This window comes from Podarcis pityusensis, assembly GCF_964106645.2.
Source record: "Podarcis pityusensis genome assembly, chromosome: 6".
NCBI classification, from domain to species: domain Eukaryota; kingdom Metazoa; phylum Chordata; class Lepidosauria; order Squamata; family Lacertidae; genus Podarcis; species Podarcis pityusensis.
Window position 1 is genome coordinate 1,517,282 of NC_138030.1, and position 24,283 is coordinate 1,541,564.

The 24,283-nt window shown below is 48.3% G+C and overlaps 1 protein-coding gene across 2 annotated transcripts in view; it reads left to right on the forward strand.

Moving 5' to 3' along the window:
• VSTM2L (V-set and transmembrane domain containing 2 like) overlaps positions 1-24,283 on the forward strand; it is an 86,856-nt gene that overhangs the window by 33,853 nt on the left and 28,720 nt on the right. For both annotated transcript variants that reach the window (XM_081011625.1, XM_081011626.1), the window contains exon 2: positions 23,701-23,870. In XM_081011625.1, the coding sequence (XP_080867751.1) occupies positions 23,701-23,870 (170 nt within the window). The remainder of the gene's footprint in view (positions 1-23,700; positions 23,871-24,283) is intronic.

Genomic DNA, 24,283 nt, shown 5'->3' on the forward strand with positions numbered 1-24,283 from the left:
ATGCCGCCTGAGGTGTCCTCACTGAAGGCTGACTCTGAAAATTTGGCAGGTCTCCTCCCTTGGCGCGGGGCCAGGTTGTGCCCTCCCTGGCTGGGTGGAAGACACCAAAGTTAAAGGCTGGGTCTCTTTTTGAAAATACTTAAAAACACACCCCAATTCCCCTCTCTCTCCCCACCCTTCTGCTCTGTGTCTGCTGCAAGGGTAAACAGAAACATCTGGAGCAAATCTGAACTTATTTTCTTTCCATTTTACAGTGGTACCTCGGGTTACAGATGCTTCAGGTTACAGATTCTTCAGGTCACAGACTCCACTAACCCAGAAATAGTACCTCGGGCTAATAATAATAATAATAATAATAATAATAATAAATTATACCATGCCCTCGCCGTCCAGAGCTGGGCTCAGGGCAGCTAACACCAATAAAATCATAGTAAAAACATAATAGGGGGGAAAGAGGGAGAGAGAAAAAACCAATTTAAAATACAGGTTAAAATGCAATTTAAAAGGCAGCCTCATTTTACAAGTAGCCAATTAAGAACTTTTCTTCAGGATGAGAACAGAAATTGCATTTTGGCAGCGCGGCGGCAGCAGGAGGCCCCATTAGCTAAAGTGGTGCTTCAAGTTAAGAACAGTTTCAGGTTAAGAACGGACCTCTGGAACGAATTAAGTTCTTAACCCGAGGTACCACTGTATTTGTTTCGTAACAAAGGACAAAGGATCAACATGCTTCCCCCTGTGTTCCGTTTTCCCATTCGTTTGGTACTGAATCATAGAATTGTAGACTTGAGAGGGACCCTGAGAGTCTTCTAGTCCAAACCCCCTGCAAGACAGGAATCACAGCTAGAGAATCTTTGGCAGGTGGCCATCCAGCCTCTGTTGAAGGGCTCCAGGGGAGGAGAATCCACCACCTTCTGAGGTTATAGAATCACAGAACTGTACAGTTGGAAGGGACATCAAGGACCATTTACTCCAACCTCCTGCAATGCAGGAATCTCAACTAGAGCATCCCTGACAGATGGCCACCCAACTTCTGTTTAGAAATCTCCCACCACCTTCCAAGAGAGCCCATTCCACTGCTGAACAGCACATACCATCAGAAAGATCTTCCAGATGTTTCGTTGGAATCTCATTTCATGAGACCAGGGCCCTGCAGGATCTGATTTCTTTCCGCAGGGCCTGTGAGACAGAGTTGTTCCGCCTGGCCTTTGGCTTGGAATCAACTTGATCCCCTTTCCCTCTTTCCTTTTTCCTTTCTCCTTCTGTGATGGAACTCCTATTTGGGGACTTCCCTGGCTTTTTTCTGGCCCACATAGGACCAGTCTGGATAGTTGGCCTTGGTGAAGACTTGACGTTTTCATCCCCCAAAAGATTTGAATTTCTACTGAAATGAGGCTGCATTTTAATGTTGTACTTAATCTTGTTTTTAAGTTGTATTTTAATCAATTGTCTTTACCTGGTGTTAGCCGTCCTGAGCCCGGTCTTGGCTGGGGGGGTCGGGGTATAAATAAAACTTATTATTATTATTATTATTATTATTATTATTATTATTAATTTGAATCCTGTAATTTGGGTTAGGTCCTGCCTTCTGGAGAAGCAGAAAACAAGCCTGTTCCATCTTCCATGTGACGGCCCTTCAGCTATTTGAAGATGGCTTTCATACTACCTCTCTATCCCTAGCCCAAGCCCCCTTTCTCTGGACCCCGCCATGCTTTCCATGGCACCTGTCTCACTCGCCCTGCTCCCATGAGCTGCCCTGGGCATGTCTCCCATCCCAGCGACTGCCTTCTGTGCCACCACACCTGGTACAAGCTGGTACTCTGCCCACCCTGCTTAGCAGTGTCCCTGCCACGAGGAGGACTGCCAACGGGGAACTGTGCCATCTCCTCTGGCTACAGATTTTACACTCAGCTGCTCGGGTTCAGGAGGGTGTCGGGGGGGGGGGTTGGTTGGCAGATGATGCACTCAGAATGCAAACATCTCCCATTACTGTGAAAAAAAGGCATCTGAGAACGGAATGATAAGGAGAAGCAGCCAAGAGCCAAGGGCCCAGGGCAGCCGGATGGAAATGGATGCTGCTCTCTTCACGGGGGCAACGGATTCAGATTTGCTTTCCCCAGACACTAGAAATAAATTCCCGAAAGGCAGAATGGCCAGCTCTCCATTGCTGGGGCCGTCTCCTTTACTGAATGATCTACAGTGCTTTTGCAAAAAGAAAGGTTAAGCGGCAAATTAATATTTAAAGATGCAGCGGCTACATCTCACTCTAGGAAAACGCAACATTTCCAGACTCTGCCTTTTGCTCCAGAGGTGCTGTAGTCCAATAGAAGGAACAAAAACCCCACAAATATATCGGACAGGGGTGAGTAGCCCCCGTGTCCTTAGACATCTGTCCCATCTAGCTAATAAAGCAGAACGCTGGTCTTTCTGAAAGCAGACTTGCTTGCTAATGCATTGAGGGATGTCCAGTGTAGCTCCCTGACTGTCTTGGTTTTGACTGCCCTCTGCATAGTCCCCAGGGGTCGGTCACAGATGGGTCCAAAATGGCCGGCCTCCTTTTGCCTTTGATCCAGAAAGGGTGCAAGCGGAACAGAATAGCGTAAGGAGAGTAGATGCTCTTCTGCCTGAATCCTGCTTGCAGGTTTCTCACATCTAGTTGGCGACTGTGACAACAGCTGATTAGATGGGCTTTGGGTCTGACCCAGCAGGAGTTCCCTATGTTTCTATAATTCATGGATAATAAGGCTTTCGATAGGCATTACTATACAATGGTACCTCTGGTTAAGTACTTAATTCATTCCGGAGGTCTGTACTTAACCTGAAACGGCTCTTAACCTGAAGCACCACTTTAGCTAATGGGGCCTCCCGCTGCCGCCGCACGATTTCTGTTCTCATCCTGAAGCAAAGTTCTTAACCCAAGGTACTATTTCTGGGTTAGCGAAGTCTGTAACCTGTAGCATCTGTAACCCGAGGTACCACTGTACTAGAAATACTGACTTACTACAGAGCAGAGATTTGTGGACTCTGTCGTCCGAATGATCCGCAACAATCTAGTGTGAACATAGGGTGCCTTTCCTGCTGCATTTTGGACTGGCCTACCTTGGTTCAGTTTAACTCTCTCAGTCTGCAGTTTTGGGCCTGAAGAAGAAGAAGAAGAAGAAGAAGAAGAAGAAGAAGAAGAAGAAGAAGAGGAGTTTGGATTTGATATCCCACCTTTCACTCCCTTTAAGGAGTCTCAAAGCGGCTAACATTCTCCTTTCCCTTCCTCCCCCACAACAAACACTCTGTGAGGTGAGTGGGGCTGAGAGACTTCAAAGAAGTGTGACTAGCCCAAGGTCACCCAGCAGCTGCATGTGGAGGAGCGGAGACGCGAACCCGGTTCCCCAGATTACGAGACTGCCGCTCTTAACCACTACACCACACTGGCTCTCATCCCATGGGTGGATTGCTGGAGAGCGTTGCTGTATCGCTTCCTCCAGCCTCCCTCTCTCACCACCTGCCCCCGAGTCTCTGTTTATCGCGCACATAGCACTGTGCTGCTTCTCAGAGCTATCCTATCCTGCAGAGCATCTCTCTGCCTGTCTCTCATCCCTCGAGAGTGGGTCCCCTTCCATATCAGCCTTGATTCAATGATCCACGATATGCTGGGAGGCAGCATCGCTTTCTAATGTGATACGCGAAGGGAACCCGGAGGAGAAGAAGAAGAGGAGAAAAGGCATTTTCTTCCTCCGGCCTGAGCTATAGGCAGGTGCTAGGTTTGCAGCGGCGTGTCTATGGTGACAAAAGTACATATGGCATCTGTGCGCACTTGTGCATATAAATCAGGAAGCTGTTTCTCTGTAACTTACTGCACTGCAATGTGCATTGGGATGAAGGTCCGTTTTCCCAGCCGCAAGCTGAAAGCCCAAACAGGCAGACAAACGAGAAAAAGCAAAATCCAATTTTTTATATCTCCGATTCACTGTGTGTTGTTTTGGGATTCTCTGCTGTTTTAGTGGGCTGCTCTGCAAAGTCAACAGCCCAGTCTGGTTCCTTGTGGGAAAATGGCTGGTCAAAGAGACTGGTCTTGCATCCTCCATGCTGTCCAGCTCTTGGATGATGGAGAGCGCCATGGCCCCGCAGAGCTCATAAGGACCGCCAGCACCAATTGCGCTGCCTGGCCAGTCCCCTGCCGCCAATATCACTACCAGCACTGCAGCAATCCAAGGGAGAAAGGTAGGAGAGGACTGGGAGATCCAAGGAGGCCGCAAGGAAGGCACAGCCTAGTCCAGCCCCAGCCCCAAGCTGACCTCCCTGGCAACTGGCACAAAAAGAGCAGGATGGGGCCCAACCAGGAAACGTGTGCCAGGGATCACCTGGGAGAACCTTATAATTCTATACTTGCAAAGTTGAAATATACTCGGAGTCGAGTGTGGATTTCATGCTCTTTATTCAGCTCATAGTAGTGAGGAATGAAAGTTTCCCCAAAATATCTGCTTTATATACATTATTTACACACTGGGCGGCACGTGATTGGCTAATTCCGGGATTCTCCTGTAGGCCAATAAGGTTGCAGATTCACTTCCACCTGGAGCTCGATTGGGTGGCTCCTGCAGACCAATCATACTGCTGCATTGTTCTAGGACCAATCAGACTGCTGCATTCTGAATCCTATTGTTCTAAGACCAATCAGACTGCTGCATTTTGGATCCTATTCAACTCAGTACATAACAAAAGTCAAATAAAAATTATTTCAAAAAAGCAAACCAAGTATGACAAAGGCTATGAAATTAACTCTAACCCAATGGGCTAGAATGTGGTCCAAATCTGCCTTTAAATCCATATCAGCAAAAAGAAAGAACTCATCCTGAAGCTCACTCACAGATGGTACATAACACCATGGAAACTAGCGCTGATACGTCTGGGAGCCTCACCAAAATGCTGTGGAGGATGCACCTCCACAGGCACATACGTCCACATGTGGTGGGAATGTCCCAAAACCCAACTCTCCTGGACACCAGTTATATAAGAAATAAGCAAAATAACTAAGCAAGTATTAGAAGTCACCCCAGAACCTGCCCTACTGAACATCTTCCAAGAGAATAATGCCCACTCACCACTACTTCTACTTCTTCTTCTTCTTCTTCTTCTTCTTCTTCTTCTTCTTCTTCCTTTGGTGATCACTCGTAGCCAAGTAAGATTGTCTTCCATAAACACAGTTTTAACAATGAGTCCTTAAGTGACTGTGGAGGCCAATTCTAGATCCACACGTCCTTCCACAGTGGGGACATTGGTTTCCGGGTGGGAGTTGATCACGATGTGGATTTTCCAAGCGTGCCTTCCTCCTAGCACATTTCTCCCTTGCGTTCTGAGTTCGAGTGTCTTCAAACCCCATGACACCTTTGGTAAAGGCTGTTCTCCAACTGGAGCGCTCGCAGGCCAGTGTTTCCCAGTTGTCAGGGTTTATACTACATTTTTAAAGATTTGCCTTGAGACAGTCTTTCAACCTCTTTTGCTGACCACCAGCATTATGCTTTCCATTTTTAAGTTCGGAATAGAGTAGTTGCTTTGGAAGATGATCATCAGGCATCCGCACAACATGACCAGTCCAACGAAGTTGATGTTGAAGAATCATTGCTTCAACACTGGTGATCTTTGCTTCATAAAGAGCTCATAACCCACCTACTCTCAGCAGCCAGAAGAAGACACTGGAGAGACCTGTCAGGAGTAAACGTGGACCAATAGTATCAAATAGTATGGGAAATAGCCTTACTAGAAAAACTAACCAATAAACTGAAATTGACACAGGGACAAAAAGAAGAAGACGCCTTCACCCCGGTACAGTTCTCCTTTATCACATACACAAGACAACTACAAGAATCCACCAACAGCATACAAATCAATCTGGCTAACCTGATTCAAAAAACCCACCCTCTCACACACTCACACACATAAACAAATCTCACTACAAATCTCACAACCAAAAACAACCAACCACACCCTAGGCCACCCCCAACCTCTCTCACCACCAAGGAAATACAACAAGCGAATAGTAAGAGAACCCACACAAGGGACACAAAACCCCACACATACACTAAGTAGAATAATAGAAGCATTGCCACCCCACCCCACCCCACTCACCATCCCTCCTTTCCCCCTCTTTTCTTCCCAACTCAATACTGCATGCAACACTAATGTCTCACAACAAATGTAACTGATCTGTAGAAAAAAGAGACAATGCATTTATTTTTGTAAACTAAGAAATCTTAAATAAAAAATATATATTTTTTAAAAAAATCATATCTCTGCTGCTGCTTTTTATTTAAAAGGTACTTTCACTTTTAATTGATTGCAGCATTTCCTTTCCATCCTGAGACACATATCCCTGCTTAGATTAAAACAAGGTAATTGAAATGGCTTGCAGCTTTAATTACAGGGCATTATTTATTTATTCGGTTTATTTATTATCGTTATCTGCAATATTTAGAGCCCATTCTTCATTTAATGTTTTCAATCCCAGAATGGGGAGCGGAGTAATAAAAATAAACAGAGGGCGAGAAACATACAAAAACTACAAAACCATATAAGCAGGACCAAGAAGCAGCAATTCTCTTGTAAGGCGAACAAGCAAAATTGCAACATCAAAGATTATTATTCCCAGTTAATTGGAGTTCAGGGCTCAGGGTCAGCAGGAGTGCCAGGTAGTGATGGGCAGGTAGATTTTCTTGCCCTCCTTCATCCCTCTCTTCTCCTTACCAGCCGGCACAACCACAGCTCCAGAATCGTGCAGGGTTAGCATCCCAGTGTTTGGGAATCAGAACGCAGAGCAATCCTTCATTTTAACCAGAAGAGAAAAATGCTACTCCGTCTTCTTCTGTGTGTCCCCACTTCTAATGAATAAGAGAAAACAGACGATAAAGGTCACAACCCCACATCTCCTTCGATGCTTGGTAGATGCTTCAGACCATCATGGAATCTCTGAAGAAATCAATGCAGCCGTTACAGAGGGCATGAGGCTTCCCTTCCATAAATAAGGCTGAAGGTTTGAGTGCTTTGGGTAGGACTTTAATTAATGCAGAATATGGCGGCAATTTCTATGGCAAACCAGAGCTTTCCTCCCTCCTAGTAGTCCCCGCTTTTGGCCCGTGATTAAGCAAAACACGGCAAACTCATTTTCAGCAACGCCGGCTTGAGCCGAGTTTCCAATGAAATGTGAAAGCAGACAATTAGTCAAGGCCTCTGACCAGGCTGGGCGCCTCTGGCCACGGAGATCCATCATTGCCACCAGATGCAGGAGCAATAAAGTTGCAATTAAAGGACCCTGCCAACTTGTTTACCCAGGAGCAAACCAAGAGCTCCCGCCCCCCGCCCTGCTGGCATGCTTTCATTTATTTTAAGGTTAGCAAATTCACCCGTTGCCTGCTAAGGGAAAATTAAAGAGCTGGTTAGTGAAAAAAGCAGGTGAGGGAAATTGAGCCCAATGATGCAGCCACACATCCAAGTTGGTCTATCCCAGATTCACAGCGTACTAAATTTAATTTCCATGCTAAGTGAAACATATATTCAAGCATGTTGGGTGATCGGTCATCCAATGTTCTTGTTGTTGTTTAGCTGTTTAGTCGTGTCCGACTCTTCGTGACCCCCTGGACCAGAGCACGCCAGGCACTCCTGTCTTCCACTGCCTCCCGCAGTTTGGTCAAACTCATGCTGGTAGCTTCGAGAACACTGTCCAACCATCTTGTCCTCTGTCGTCCCCTTCTCCTTGTGCCCTCCATCTTTCCCAACATCAGGGTCTTTTCCAGGGAGTCTTCTCTTCTCATGAGGTGGCCAAAGTCTTGGAGCCTCAGCTTCAGGACCTGTCCTTCCAGTGAGCACTCAGGGCTGATTTCCTTCAGAATGGAGAGGTCGGATCTTCTTGCAATCCATGGGACTCTCAAGAGTCTCCTCCAGCACCAGAATTCAAAAGCATCCATTCTTCGGTGATCAGCCTTCTTTATGGTCCAGCTCTCATTTCCATACATCACTACTGGGAAATCATAGCTTTAATTATACGGACCTTTGTTGGCAAGGTGATGTCTCTGCTTTTTAAGGTTTGTCATTGGTTTTCTCCCAAGAAGCAGGCGTCTTTTAATTTCATGGCGGCTGTCACCATCTGCAGTGATCATGGAGCCCAAGAAAGTAAAATCTCTCACTGCCTCCATTTCTTCCCCTTCTATTTGCCAGGAGGTGATGGGCCCAGTGGCCATGATCTTTGTTTTTTTGATGTTGAGCTTCAGACCATATTTTGCGCACAGTGTTCTTGCCTCTCCCCTTATTCATCAGGTGGACTGTCATCTTTGTGTGTGTGTGTGTGTGTGTGTGTGTGTGTGTGAGAGAGAGAGAGAGAGAGAGAGAGAGAGAGAGAAAGAGAGAAATTGCTCTGGTGTGTGTGTGTGTGTGTGTGGTGGTGGTGTTGATGGTACAGGTGCTAGCCAATACACACCCTCCATCAAGCAACTTTTCCCTGGTTCACACTGACCTTGCTTGAAGCTTGTGGAAGCGTTTTGTCAGGGCTCACAAAGTTAAAAAGTATGTCCCTGCTGAATGTAGCCCAGGCACTTCCAAACTGGCCCGGATGCTCTGAAAAGGTGACATTTGTCTTCACCCTCATTGTGCTGACAGTGGCTTGAAAGACCGGGCTTGGCATGCCTCCCTTTTTCTGCCCCTGCTAAATGACTTTTGCAAGTCTCTGGCTGTTCCAGAAGCCCATTTGCCCAGAGATGAGGGTGGGATAAAAGATGCCACTTCTGCCAGCAGAGCCAGCTGAGTCTCTCCCAAGGGAGTTTCCTTCAACTCTCTCCTGAAAAAGACTATTAATAGTCTCCAGCCAAAAGGGAGAACCTTGGACTGTGAACTTTGAGAAAGCTTCCTGCGGATCGGCAGGGGAGGCATTGTGCAAACAGAGGAAATTTTAAAAAGGAGCACAGTTGGGGCCTCCCTCCTGCAAGCAGCAAATCTATTTCCACCTTCTTTCAAATACAGAAATTTGCAAGCCTGCAGCTACAATCCAAAAAAGCAGAAAAAGCAAGGAAAGGAGAAGGGGAAAAGGTTAAAGAAGGGAGAAAACAGGAAACAAGTAAGAGAGAAAATGATGGGCTGCTGGAAGGGAACATGAGAACATAGTAATAGCCTGCAGGATCATACCAATGGCCCGTCTAGTCCAGCATCCCGCTCTCACAGTGGCCAAGCAGGTCACCCAAAGGGAAACCTGCAAGCAGGATTCAAGCGCAAGAGCAGCTCTCTCCCCTCCTGTGGCTTCCAGCAGCTGGGACTCAGAAGCATCGCTGCCTCCATCTTATTTATAATGTACTGGGACCTACATCGGCTCCCAGAACGTTTCCAGGCACAATTCAAAGTGTTGGTGCTGACCTTTAAAGCCCTAAAACGGCCTCGGTCCAATATACCTGAAGGAGTGTCAGGGTACAAGTAATAAATTATTATTATTATTATTATTATTATTATTATTATTATTATTATTCCATCTGTGGAGTGCAGAGCATAATCATCCTGGCTAGGAGTCACCGACAGCCCTCTCCTCCTCCATGAATTGGTCTGATCCTCATCTAAAGCCATCTAGTTTGGTGGCCATCGCTGCTTCCTTCCTGCAGCAGGGAGTTCCATGGATTCAACTACGCCTTGCATGAAGAAGGGCTTTCTTTTATCTGTCCTGAATCTTCCAACACTCAGCTTCACTGAATGCCCACGAGTTCTAGAGTCTCCCCTGTCTTCCCCCTTTCTCCACGCCACACATACTTTTATAAACTTCTATCGTGCAGCCTCTTGATTTTCTTTTCTGTAAAGTGAAAAGTCCCCAAACACTGCAGCCTTTCCTTGCAGGGGAGTCCCTCCAACCTCTAGATCATTTTGGTTGCCCTTTTCTGAACCTTCTCAAACTCTACAATGTCCTTTTGGAGGTGAGGTGACCAGAACTGCACAGCGTGCTCCAAATGTTGCCACGCCATAGATTTATATGATGGCATTATGATATAATAATAATAATAATAATAATAATAATAATAATAATAATAATAAATTTGTTTGTTTGTTTGTTTATACCCCGCCCATCTGGCTGGGCTTCCCCAGCCACCCTGAGTGGCTTCCAACAAAATATTAAAATACCATAATACATCAAACATAAAAAGCTTCTGTGGGTTAAACCACAGAGCCTAGGACTTGCCGATCAGAAGGTCGGCGGTTCGAATCCCCATGGCGGCGGGGGGGGGGTGAGCTCCCGTTGCTCGGTCCCTGCTCCTGCCAACCTAGCAGTTCGAAAGCACACCAAAGTGCAAGTAGATAAATAGATACCGCTCCGGCGGGAAGGTAAACAGCGTTTCCATGCGCTGCTCTGGTTCGCCAGAAGCAGCTTGGTCATGTGGCCACATGACCCAGAAGCTGTACGCCGGCTCCCTCGGCCAATAAAGCGAGATGAGCACTGCAACTCCAGAGTCATCCGCAACTGGACCTAATGGTCAGGGGTCCCTTTACCTTTAAACAAAAATATTGGCAGTTTTATTTTTCCTTTCCTTTCCTAATGACCCCTGGGCATGGAATTTGCCTTGCTCATCGCTGCCTCCCGCTGTGTCCACATCTCCTTGGAAGTGGGCTAGAGGGGGCGTAGGGTGTGTTGAGGACCAGAGAGAGGGAGCTGAGGACATGGACCCTCCTCCCCCACCTCCATCAATAGCTGTTTCCAGGTTGTTCTCCTCTGAATGGATGATTTTATCAACTGTCTCTCAGACCTTCCTTGCCTGCCATTCACTGTTGCTTAGCATCTCCATCTTGCTCAGATTCTGCCACCTCTGGATTCCATCAATGATGCTTCCTAGGGACACAGATACATTATGGCAGGGCGAGGAGGGGGGCAGAGTCCCGGCTGCTAAATTTATGGCATTTTGGCATGGGGAAGGAGGGGGAAGGAGGCATCGTAAAGGAGGGCGGTTCGAATCCCCGCGACAGGGTGAGCTCCCGTTGCTCGGTCCCTGCTCCTGCCAACCTGGCAGTTCTAAAGCACATCAAATGCAAGTAGATAAATAGGTACCGGTCAGGTGGGAAGGTAAATGGCGTTTCCGTGCGCTGCTCTGGTTCGCCAGAAGAGGCTTAGTCATGCTGGCAACATGACCCGGAAAAACTGTCTACGGACAAACACCGGCTCCCTTGGCTAGTAAAGCGAGATGAGCGCCGCAACCCCAGAGTCGTCTGCGACTGGACTTAATGGTCAGGGGTCCCTTTACCTTTACCTTTACCTTTACCAAGCTCCTTAGGTTTTTTAAATACTGCTTGCTGCAACTAAATCAGTTGGGGAATTGTGGGATGTAGGTGTCGCCCTTAACACCTGTATGGAAAAAACAAATAACCTCTGAACATTTCATGTGACTTCACAGGGATTCTCCTTCCCCTCCCCCAGCCTTTTGCTCAACATGGAGCTGAAAAATACTGTTTGGCATCTGTGCCTTAGAGTTTCACAGTTTCCAGAATCTTAGATTTTTCTCTTCCTCCCTGCGATGTGGTGGGCTGGAGGAGGCTCACAGGGGGGTGAGGCTCATCCTCTCTGCTTGGGGGTTGTCTCAGTGATGCTACTTGGAGCAGCGGCAACTGAGCCGTTGTGATGGGTGAAACAAAACGGAAGGAGATGTGGCAGGACAAGGTGCTCTCCTCCTCCGCTGCTTCCTTTCCCCACGGAAACGTCACCTGGAATGTCCTCCTTGAACTGGCAGAGCTCACCCACCTGCCACATTGATGGCCACAAAGAGAAAGCAAAATCAATTCCTCTGTGACAAGAGCCACAGGACGCCACTGGTAGTTACTGCTCCTGAGATTCTTCCCTGTGATTTGATCACAAGCTTAGATCCGGTTCCAGCTAGAATCATGGAACGACAGACTTGGAAGGGACCCAAACGGTCATCTAGTCCAACCCCCAGCAATGCTGCTTTTCTCTGGCCACCCCACACATTATGCAGCAAGAAACCCAGGTCTCAGTTTGTATCCTTCCAAAGAACTGCAATGGGCATATTGAAATTTGCTGTATAATATTTCTGCATCTGCTTGGCTCATTCACACATTACATATTCGGGTGTACACTTCAGAAAGGCCTAAGTGCGCAGCTTAAAAACTGCAGCATCTGAAGATAATTTCTCCATGTGCTTGCATTGCTTTCCCTGCAGCAAGCAACCTTTACAAATCAGGTCCTTTTGCTGGGATTTGAGGCGGAGACAGTGGTCTGGGATCTCATGGTCTGCGTGTGCATATGTGACTGATTTTCCTGGAGGAGTGCATTGGATCTCTGGTGACCTTGCAGATCAGGAGAAACTAGGTCCTTTTATGGTTCCATGCAGCATGGGATTTAGACCAGGCGTAACTGACCTTGGGCCATGCTAGCAGAGGCTGATGGGAGCCCATCCAGTTGTCACAGAATCATAGAATTTTAGATGGAAGGTGTTAGGATATTGAGTTTCCATTCCACCTTTAGAACAGGCATGTGGAGTTTTTGTATGTCACATGTCTGTTTACTTCCAGCAGAACCTGCTGGGAACTTCTGTTGTATATAGCTTTTGCCACTGCTGTTTGCTTGAACATGAAGGGAAGCAAACATGTTTTTCCTTTGTTCTAATGCTGAATAAATGCTTGTAAATATGCTTAGATATGCCTCTGTCCGCCACTTCTGTTGCAAAGAGTTCTTATCTCTGCTGACTTGCATGCTCAGTCTCTAAAGGTTTCTGAGGCTTGAGTCACAGTTTTTGATGCTGTTCGGAGAACTGGAGTTCGCTCGGCTGCCGGGCTGGAGCCAGCTGGGGCCTGCCAGTTGCCTCCGTCTCCCAGGATGCATCACAACAGAAGGGACCCCATTGCATCTAGTCCAACCCTTTGCAATGCAGGAATCTCAGCTAAAGCATCCCTGACAGGTGGCCATCCAACCTCTGTTTAAATACCTCCAAGGAAGGAGAGTCCACCACCTCACAAGGGAGTCCTTTCAAAGGGCTCTTCCCGTCAGAAAGTTCTTCCAAATGTTTAGTCAGAATCTCCTCTTCTTGTAGCTTGAATGGTTTTGTGTTCTACCCTCCGTAGCAGGAGAAAACAAGCTTGCTCCCTCTTCCACGTGACAGCCCTTTAGATATTTGAAGATAGCTTTCATATCACCTCTCAGTCTCTCTTCTGCAGAATAAACATATCCCGCTCCAGCAACTGTCTTAAGATGGCTTTCTTGTGCGCACATGAATTCTGCTCAGATCTGTACACGAATGCTTGAAAAATACAGCGGCGGGCGGCAGAGGTGGGGATTAGGGCTGGCAGTTGTGATCCAGCTTTCCCCTTCCATGCATTCTTGGGACAGGGCCCGCTTCAACAAGAAGCTTCTGCTGCAGCAAATGTGTCAGCCTCCAGTGTGTCACAACATGGAGCAGCTGACATTAAGACGGAAAAAAATCCCACATGTTTAGGGCTTCCAGTGGGGAAGAAGCCACGCTGCTGGCTGCCCAGAGATAAATGACTTTCCCCTGGGATGAAACTGTCTCTTTCGTGTAGGCTACTATCCATTAAAGGCCTTGGAGGTGTTAATGAGGTTTCTTTTTCTCGGAGGCATAAGGCGCAGTTCCCACATGACCTTTCACAGCCACAGGATGGCAATCCTGAAAAGGACAAGTTGTTGATCGCAGGATAAACTGCAAACTCTGCTGTCGGCTACCCACTTGCCCGCCCTGTTCGGCTTAGGCTCAGGTTACCTTAAAGACTGTATCTCCCTTTATCAACTTGCCCAGGGGCTAAGATCCTCAGGTGAGAACCTCCTCTTGGTCCCATCCACATCCAAGGTATCCAAGGCAAGTTGATGGTGCAAGACGGAGGCTTTTCTGTGGCTGCTCCCATATTGCGGCATTCCTTCCCAAGGGAGGTCAGACTGGCTCCCTCTTTGTTATTCTTCCGCCACCTAGCTCAGACCCTCCGGTTCAAACAGACAACACTGACCACTGGGCTGCTGTCAGGGAAAACTGCAAGATATGCAGTCCAATCTAACAGTGAATGTTCTTGCTAGTTAGCATGTGAAGGGGTTAAGATCATAGAGCTGTATTGCTGACAGGCAGACTCCGACCACAGAAGTGTAATTGGTAGAAAAGGCTCTGTGTGATGTCATTTCCCCATCTCTCCTGGGAGGGAAGACGCAAATAAGTATTTCCTGTTCCTGCTTGCTCTCTCTGTCTTCGACCAGCCATGGGAGCGGATGTCTGTCTGCTTGCACCAGGATCGTGCTCATGCCTAAGGCTGTTTTTGCTGTAAATACAAGAATTTTACCTGCAGTTATTTTTACTGCTGTTGCTGCGAAGGATGAATGCCTGAATGCGAGTAAAGTAAAGTTACTTTTTAGTCTGTAGCCTGCTTCTCTGAAAAGTAGGGTGACCAAAGGGAGAAAGCAGCCTAATAGCTAATTCCTATGCTTTCAGTTAAACTGTTTAAGATGAGATTCAATCTCTGCTCAGCCCCACGCTTTTAAACACAAGCGATAAGCTGATCCTTTTGTCTGCTAGCGCACAGACGAGGGTCTGTGGAAGGATAGAATATAGGGAATACGGGGAATACCTCCTCAAACTACATTTTAATAAAGGTAAAGGTAAAGGGACCCCTAACCATTAGGTCCAGTCGTGGCCGACTCTGGGGTTGCGGCACTCATCTCACTTTACTAGCCGAGGGAGCCGGTGTACAGCTTCTGGATCATGTGGCCAGCATGACTAAGCCGCTTCTGGCAAACCAGAGCAGCGCATGGAAACGCCGTTTACCTTCCCACTGGAGCGGTACCTATTTATCTACTTGCACTTTGACGTGCTTTCGAACTGCTAGGTGTGCAGGAGCAGGGACCGAGCAACAGGAGCTCACCCCATATTTTAACAGCTGGCTCTAAATGTGTTTTGACATATTTTAACTATTGTTTTGAATTATTATTTTTTTATTACCATATTTTTCACACCATAGGACGCACCGGACAATAGGACGCACCTTATTTTAGAGGGGGGAGAACAAGAAAAAAAATTTCTCCCCCTCTCTGCCCAGTGCCCCTTCAGCGAAGCGGCAGGAGGCGCTGCACGGAGAGGGGGAGAATTTTCCCCCTCTTGTTTTCCCCCTCTAAAACAAGGTGCCGTTCAGGCGGCTACCTTGGAAGCCTGGAGAGCGAGAGGGGTCTGTGCGCACCGACCCCTCTCACTCTCTAGGCTTCAGGTTCCTTTCGACCTTCTCTTTGGGGCTGGTGGGGGGAAACGGGGAGCAGCGGAAAGGCGCGCAGCGGAGAGGCTGCTGCAATAGCCGCGCGTCACCTCTCCAGCCGGCAGAGGATCGGGGGGCTATGCCGTCTTCGCTCCATAGGACGCACACACATTTCCCCTTCATTTTTGAAGGGGAAAAAGTGCGTCCTATAGAGCGAAAAATACGGTACTTTGCTTTCTATAACAGTGTTTCTAAATGTTGCAAGTCGCTTTGAATCCCAGTTTGGGAGAAAGGCAGGATACAGAAGTACATTAAAACATCCTCCTCCTCCCCAGTCTCAGGGGAGCAATAAGTGGCCTACATCGCAGAACCTCACAATATATTTGCTTACTGGCCTAATCCCGCCCATGTTAACTTGGACTCAACGACTAAACAACAACAACAACAACAATAACAAGCCTCCCTGAGTTCAATGGGACTTAAAGAGCCGCATGAATTAAGATTGTGCCTGCAGCATTTGCAAACCCGAAGGGCAAAGGGAGAAATCCTGGCTCCTGACTGGGCTCAAAAGGCAGGGCAGCCTTCAGCCTGACACACAAATCCCTGCCGCTCGCTTTGGCCAGAAGAGAAGGCGGAGATGCCCTTTTTCTGCTGAACCAGGAGGCAGCTCACAGCCACAGCTTCCCTCCAAGGCTGCCTCCCTCAGAGGAAACCAATCCCTTCAGATGCCCCTTGGCTGAAGGAAGGCAGGGGCAACACTCTGATTTATTTAAATACATGCAACTTTTGAAATTGCTTGTTGCATAGCATGAAATAAATCCGGTCAGGCTGACTTAGACCTAGCCAGGTGGAACTCCGAGTCTCCCTCTTGAGTACCCCTCTTAAGTGGAGGTTAATTGAGGGCACGCAGCCTTCTCCTCCGCCCCAGAGCACCCCAACCTCATATGCAAAAGAGGGAGCAATGCTTCCTCTCCCGCTGCCTGGCCGGGGGTCTTTGCTGTCCCCCAGGGGCCTGGGAGGATTAGCCAGGCGGAAGGTTGGCTTCCGCTGACCCTCGCAGGCTCAAAGCGCCACCAACTGCCGGGCCATTCCGGGGCTCAGTCTCATTTTAATAAGCTGATTTAAGACCTTAAGCCTCCAAAGAACCCAGATATTGTAACAGATGCAGCTATGAGAGTCGGATTTATTTCCTGCCTGTCCTCGCCCTCCTTGGCCTCCAGTCACTTTCTCTCTCTCTGATCACAGATGTTGCTGCCAGGCGGGGGGGGGGGGGGGGGGCGGAGAGAGAAGATGACCAAATGCAAAAGAGGGAGGAATTTTAATGCAAAAATTGAGCAGGCACAACTTTCTTCTTCTGGGGAAAAAATCATAATCCTGCACACAAGTTTCTTTTGCTGACTGAAATGTCCTAAAGGTCCCAGGCATATTTTTACATTTGGCCATCTGATGGTTAAAAGTATTGGGGAGGGCCAGGTTCACTCCCCTGCTCAGCCAGGAACCTTGGACCTGTCGCTCTTGATCAGCCTGGCCTACCTCACAAGGCTGTTGTAAAGATAAAAAGGGTTGGGGGATTTTTGTGGGGGGGGGCAGGACTTGCTTCCAAGAAGTTGCAAAGGGAATGAGCTCTGCTGTTTACTTACTAGTGTGAGTGAAGAGGGATCATATCAAAACAATAAATCCTCTCCTACCTTCCTTATAATTCCCACACCTGTTCCTCCCTGGCAAGGCAACTGCGCTGGTGTTAAACTGTGGAACTCCCTGCCACAGGAGACAGTCATGTCTGCCAACCTGGATGGCTTTAAAAGAGGATTTGACAAATTCATGGAGGAGGTGGGAGTTGGAGGGAGCAGTGTTTCTAAACACCAGTAGCTGGAAATTAAAGGAGGGGAGAGGGTTGCTCTTGTGCTCTAATCCTGCTTTCTGGTTCCAGCAGCCTCTTCTTATCTTCTTACGGGTTGTTGTTGTTGTTTAGTCATTTAGTCGTGTCTGACTCTTCGTGACCCCCTGGACCAGAGCACGCCAGGCACTCCTGTCTTCCACTGCCTCCTGCAGTTTGGTCAAACTCATGTTCGTAGCTTCGAGAACACTGTCCAACCATCTCGCCCTCTGTCGTCCCCTTCTCCTTGTGCCCTCCATCTTTCCCAACATCAGGGTCTTTTCCAGGGAGTCTTCTCTTCTCATGAGGTGGCCAAAGTCTTGGCGCCTCAGCTTCAGGATCTGTCCTTCCAGTGAGCACTCAGGGCTGATTTCCTTCAGAATGGAGAGGTTTGATCTTCTTGCAGTCCATGGGACTCTCAAAGAGTCTCCTCCAGCACCAGAATTCAAAAGCATCCATTCTTCAGCGATCAGCCTTCTTTATGGTCCAGCTCTCACTTCCATACATCACTACTGGGAAAACCATAGCTTTAACTATACGGACCTTTGTTGGCAAGGTGATGTCCCTGCTTTTTCTTATGGGTTTAGAAGATCCCTATTCCCTCCGGCTCTCCTTCTGCCTCGGATTCACATCCCCACCTCTGAGCAGAGGGAAAGGGCCAGAGGGAGTTCCTCCCAGCCGTTGCTCCCTCTGCTAGTGAGGATTTGTGCCATGAGATGGGCGAGGCAACATTTCCAAGAGCAATCGGCCCCTCTGCGCCACCATGCACTCACACTCACACTTGTGTGCGCGCGTACACATATATATGCAACATCGCTCCCCCTCTCTCTGGCTCTGTATTCAGAAGGCCAGGCCCTGGGGTTAATTAATACCATGGCTTCCCAATTAAAGCCTGACAGAAAAAAGATGTTTGATTCAATCAAGCCTCTTTCTCTGCTCCTCCGCTGAATTTCTAATCTTTAGGAGCGGATTTTAATTGTGTTCTGAGCAATTTAGACCCGGTCTCAGGACCTCGGGGCAACGGCGGGATGCGGTGTGTTCTCCTTAAACTCGATAATTAAAGCCGCCTCCCTGGAGGGGAATTGTTTTTGCAGAGGATGCTGCCTGAAAAATACAGAGGGTGGCAGAGATGGGGGTGGGCACTGGGCGGAGGGGGTTGCAGAGGAGCCCTCCGCAGAGGGAGCTCTCAGGGGGGAAACCACCCTCTCCCTGACACCCCATTTAACTGGAGCTGGGGCTTGTCAACTCCAGATCCCAGCTCTGAATGCGAAGTAATTTACAGAGTGCCTCTGAGCTCGTGCAAAGTGCTTTCCACTCAATCCAGTCTTATTTTCTCCAAGGAACTCAAGGTGGAGAATATGCTTCTCTCCCCCTCCTCATTCAATCCCCACATCAACCCTGTATCAGGAAGTTTGTAATGTTTGTTGCTTTATTGTCTTTTTATATTTTCTGTAAGCTGCCCGGAGTGGCTGGGGAAACCCAGCCAGATGGGTGGGGCATAAATAATAATAATAATAATAATAATAATAATAATAATAATAATAATTAAAAAAAAAAACTTGAGCCAGTGATGCCAGCTTTTCAAAGTCATTTACATCTCCAGCGTCCCCCTGCTACCCCCTCCTGGTAATCCCACCCCCGCCAAGGGGCAGGACCACCCTCTTTCAGAACCTCTGGCAATGGCTCTGAACACAGCCCTGGGTGGCAACAGCCTATAATAAGAGGCTCTGGAAAAGTTGCCTTGAACCTCTCCAGAAACCTCTGCCTGTTTGTGTCTCCCTCCAGACTCTCTTGCCTTCCATTTGTCCTCTGACTGAATGGACGGCGAGAGGCTCTTGCAAAAGCAGCGGGGAGACTGGGCTCTCATTAAGCCTCGCTCCCCACTCTGTATTTTCCAGTGTTCCCCTGCTAAAATGGATTAAAGGAAAGCAATAAGTCTGTGGGATTTCCAGGCATCCAGGGGGACAGAGAGACATTAGAGGTATTAACTTTTTCTGTCTAGCCTGATAATAATTCACTTTTCAGACCGGATCAGAAACTCAGGGGAGGCCGCAAATTCACTTGCCGGTCTCCTGAGAAGCCCCGGCCGGGTCCCATAAATGAGGAAAGGGGGGTGGGAGGCCTGTGATGGATTAATCTGCGGGGGGAGTCACTTTGACAACCCCGGCTTCTGTTAACATCGGGTCTCGGACCCCACAGGCTCCTTTCATGAATATCTTTAGGCAGCTGCGCTGAAGTTCAGAGATTTCTGGGGCATCCAAGTTGTTCCCAGGAAAAGCGCTGTGCTGTGCAGGCAACGGCCTCAGACACATCTGGCATTTGATCCGCACAACCAGTTTTATAGGGTGTTTGCTTTATGTGGTACAGATGCCGTGCACTCGATGCTTGTGCATAACAATCAGCCCTGGAAGGGCATCAACACATTCTGGGTGGCGCTGTGGGTTGAACCACAGAACCTAGGACTTGCCGATCAGAAGGTCGGCGGTTCGAATCCCCGTGACAGGGTGAGCTCCCGTTGCTCGGTCCCTGTTCCTGCCAACCTAGCAGTTCGAAAGCACGTCAAAGTGCAAGTAGATAAATAGGTACCGCTCCGGTGGGAAGGTAAACGGCATTTCCGTGCGCTGCTCTGGTTCGCCAGAAGCGGCTTAGTCATGCTGGCCACATGACCCGGAAGCTGTACGCCGGCTCCCTCGGCCAGTAATCAAGATGAGCGCTGCAACCCCAGAGTCGGCCATGACTGGACCTAATGATCAGGGGTCCCTTTACCTTTACCTCCCGATTTGGCAAGCAAGGTTGTGGCAGCGAGGTGGGGGGCAGAGGAGGGCAGACCCCCCCCCCAAAGCATCTATACAGACAACTCCTGGTGGGCTTTCAAGCTGCATGCACCGTCTTCTTAATATATCTAGAGATACCTAAATATATCTAACTAAAAGCTCTCTTGCCTACCTGGAATTTAAATTACTCCGTCTGCCACCCGGAGGGGGTCTGGCAATCATATATATATATTTATATATATATATATATATATATATATATATATATATAAATTTTTACATGAAATTTCAAAAATCAACAACAACATATTTTCTCATCTTATTCAGTGTTTTGGACTTCCATCAACCACATCTGAAGATTTTTCAATCTTCATCACTTAATCTGCATTTCATTAATTCCGCTATTACTTTTAATAGTCCTTCACTGATAGTTCACTTCATACTTTTCTCTGCAATATTTCACATAGTCCTCCTTAGAAAACTTCTTGCAATCCTACTAGCGTAATCTGTTGATTACAATTGCTTTTCAAATAGTTCACATATTTACTCCAGTCCTCTGGGAATCTCTGATCCCGCAGGTTTCGAATCCGTCCTGTTAATTTATGTAATTCTGCATAGTCCATTAATTTTGGGAGTCGGGCAATCCTATTTCATATTTGAGTGGGGAGTGAATGGGGGGGCAACTGTCAATGTTCACCTTGACTTGGGAGTAAGGAGGTTCCATGTCCTGTCTCGCTGTGGCAGAAGATGGAAGGTGGCCAAGACACCACGATTCTGCCCCCCCCCTCCCCAGTCTCCAACAGTCACACAATTCTTGTAAGTGTAATGATGAGGAATCCCTTGCTAGGGGCTCCAGTGACTAATCTCAATTAGGTTTCCTCCGCCCGTTCCGGAAAGGTTCCAGCGATGCAGAAGGAACTGAAGTGGAACCGACGTTGCTCCAGGAACAGAGATGCCAGATTATCTATGATTAATCCCGATCTCCCCTTTTTAGTATTCCGCTTCTGGCTTGTCGCGTTATCCCTCAGACGGATGTGCGGAAGGAGGCGGAGGGGGAATCCTAGTGCGCGAGGTGGGGGTTGGGTGGGGTTGGCGCAGGGAACTCCGCACATCTCCCAACAGCTGCAGGGGCGGACTCTGCAAGCCCAATGCACACAGCCGGAGCCTGGCTTTGATGTGCATCCTTTGTGCAGTATTGCAGAGCAGGGATTTCTGCACTCGGAGGCAGTTCAGGTGCCTTTAGACAGTCTTGTGGGGGCCATCCTGAAGAACAGAAGAAGGGGCTGCTGGATCAGGCCAATGGCCCATCTGATCCAGCATCCTGTTTTCACAGTGGCTGACCAGTTGCCTCTGGGAAACCAGAAAGCAGGATCCGAGCCAGAGAGCAGCCCTCTCCCCTCCTAGGCTTTCTGCATCCTTCTGCAACCTTCTGCAACCTTCTGCAACACGCTCCCGGAAGGTCTGTGTGCGAGTGATGCAGGCATGTGAGTAGGGCATCTGATGGGAGGGCGTTCCACAAGTCGGGTGCCACCACCAAGAAGGCCCTCTGCCTGGTTCCCTGTAACCTCACTTTTCGCAGTGAGGGAACCACCAGAAGGCCCTCAGAGCAGGACCTCAGTGTCCAGGCTGAACGGTGGGGATGGAGACGCTCCTTAAGGTATACTGGACCAAGGCTGTTTAGGGCTTTAAAGGTCAGCACCAGCACTTTGAATTATGCTCAGGATATATGGTTTTATATACGACGGGCATGTCCAACTCCCAAGAGACTGTGATCTGCTGCCAGTATAAAAGACTGGCAGTGATCTACCCATTGTCATTGGAGGGAGCCGGAGCGTGCGTGGGGTGGGTGGGTTGCCCAGAGTTGCTGAGCTTTTTGGGGGGCAGATTGCACAGTTTTTTTAGCCTTTTTCCTGCAACTTTTTGTACATGATAAGGATCCCGCGATCTACCAGGATCAGCCATGGATCTACCGGTAGATCACGATCCACTGGTTGGATGCCCCTGACATGAGCGTAATATGGAGAGACTTGGGGCATTGACATCCTAGGAGATCTTGCTGCTCCAGCACAGAGCAAGGAGGTCTGTGGGTCTCCAGCTTCCAGTGTCCTCCAGCTCAGCTTTCACACAACTCTGTGGCTCTTCTCCTCCTACCTAGCAGCAGGGTGATGGGGGTGGAGGCAAAGTGCCCTCATTAATGTGGAGAGCCCCATCCCTTAGTTGTGGCACCTGCAACCTGGCTCTTTCTCTTGGGATGCTGAAGAGGACACTTAAGTGGCCAGCCAAGGACATTGTCTTGACATGCTTGTCTGACTAGTTCAGCAATATAATCTTCAGTTAGTATCTTCTATTAGATCCTAACCCTTGCTGGGTCCAGGACCCCAGGAACTGGAAGGGACTCAGGGCATCATCCAGCCCTGACCCTGTTAACGGAGAAATCCGAGGGCTCCCTTGGACAAAAAACAAGGACACCAGCCAGGAATACCAGAGCAAAACAGCAGCCAGTAGGCGGCTTGGTCTTTGTTGAAGACTGTTGTGACAGGACTCCCACCTGCCACAAGGTGGAACAAGATGGGAGCCCCGAACAAAAGAGAACCCAAACTTTTATTAGCTGCTAATCCCCATGTTACCCCCCCAAAACTACATCACTCATACATCACGGTTACATCATGAAAGGGGAGGTCTGGTGGCAGTAATCTGAGCATCCTGGACCCTGCCCCATGGTTCTCCTTGCCCTCCACCAAACACCCATGGAGTGTAACAAAAGAGACATTTACATTTCCCTGTTTCCCAGCCAAGTTAATCACACCCTTTTGTCTTCATCTGGGTTTGTTATTTCTGGAATGGCTACCTGTCTGGCACTCAGGTATCAGGATGCCAGGAATTATCACTCAGGCAGAGGGGCTGCTGAGTAGCTGAGCTCACATGTCTATATGAATTTCTGAAGTTTTCCCTGTGAGCCAGTACATAGATGCATTGATCAGTGAATTCTTATATTTGGTATCGTGCAGCAAAGGCCCTTTGAGTAGATAGGAAGAAACTGTGATGAAGTGTTTTGTGGGGACAAATCACAAAAGTCGCAAAAGTGATTGTGCTGATTTTGGTAGTGGGCTGCATGTGCATGATATCTGCTGGAGGGGCAACCCCCCCCCCCAACCTACACATAAATTCCTGCATCCCTAAACCCACCACATCCTGTCTGTATGCTTGTGCTATCCAGAGCAGGAGGGAGATGTGCTTGGCTGTCAGAGCCAGACGTGGAAGCCAGCGCTCCCTGCTGCATGCAGGATTGGTGCGGCCAATCTTTCTGCATCTCCCCATCGCAGCAATGCACCGAAGATGATTTCCCCAACAATAAATGGCTTGTCTGTGTTATTTAGTCAAGAGCAATTGCCATCTTAATTGCATATTCTCAAGATAACACCTGTATTGAGTTACTGTAGTATTTATTTTAATTGGCTAATTGATTAATCATTTGAAAGGAGATAGCTAATTAGCTAAAGGGCCGTTAATGGGCTGACAGCTCTGATTTTTAATTGTTGGAGAAATGTTTAAAAAAAGGGAAGGAGAGGAAAGAACTACCCTCCCCCTTGAAATCTAAACCTCCCAATGTTTCAAAGTATTGTGATAAATCCAAGGCTTTGTTTCTGGCAGGAGCCAGCCAGCCTGGCTTTCAAGGGGTTACCAAGTGACCCAAAAAGTATGCTGGTTTGAGGAGCGCAAAGGTTGACATGGAGAAAAGCGTTGCATCCTCCTCGCCGCCCTTGCACCTGTGCGTCAACCTGCTGCGAAATGCAGAGCTCCAGACTCCTGAGAGTGACCTGCCTTGCTTGTGGCTCTTTGTCTCCCCCGCAGCGTTTTTCACAGAGACCCCCCACGACATGACCGCCCGGGCTGGTGAGGACGTGGAGATGGCCTGCTCCTTCCGTGGCAGCGGCTCCCCTTCGTACTCGCTCGAGATCCAGTGGTGGTACGTGCGCACTCACAAAGACTGGACGGACAAGCAGAACTGGGCCTCCAACCAGGTATGGCAGACCCACTCCTCCCCACCCCCAGACCCGCCCTGCCTCCACCTCCACCTTTCCATTTTTCTGCAAAGAGCTCAATGCAGCTGCATCCCCATTGCAGACACCCTCTCTGCAAGACTCCACTCCGAGAAAAGACTCCTGGTCAGGAACAACCCCCCCCCCCCCGCAGAAGCCTCCTCTGGGGATCCTTTTGGTGCTATGAAGAGCAGGCCTAGAGAAGGGTCTAATATTCATTCATTCATTCATTCATTCATTCATTCATTCATTCATGTATGCATTCTGTGAGGAATGTGTGTGGTTGCTCACAAAGATAACAGCCAGGACTGTCTTTTACAGGTTTTATTGAGTGCAAAAACTATGTACAGTGCATGAGTCCAAAATCCATGTCTGCCTCAATCACTAGCAGATTC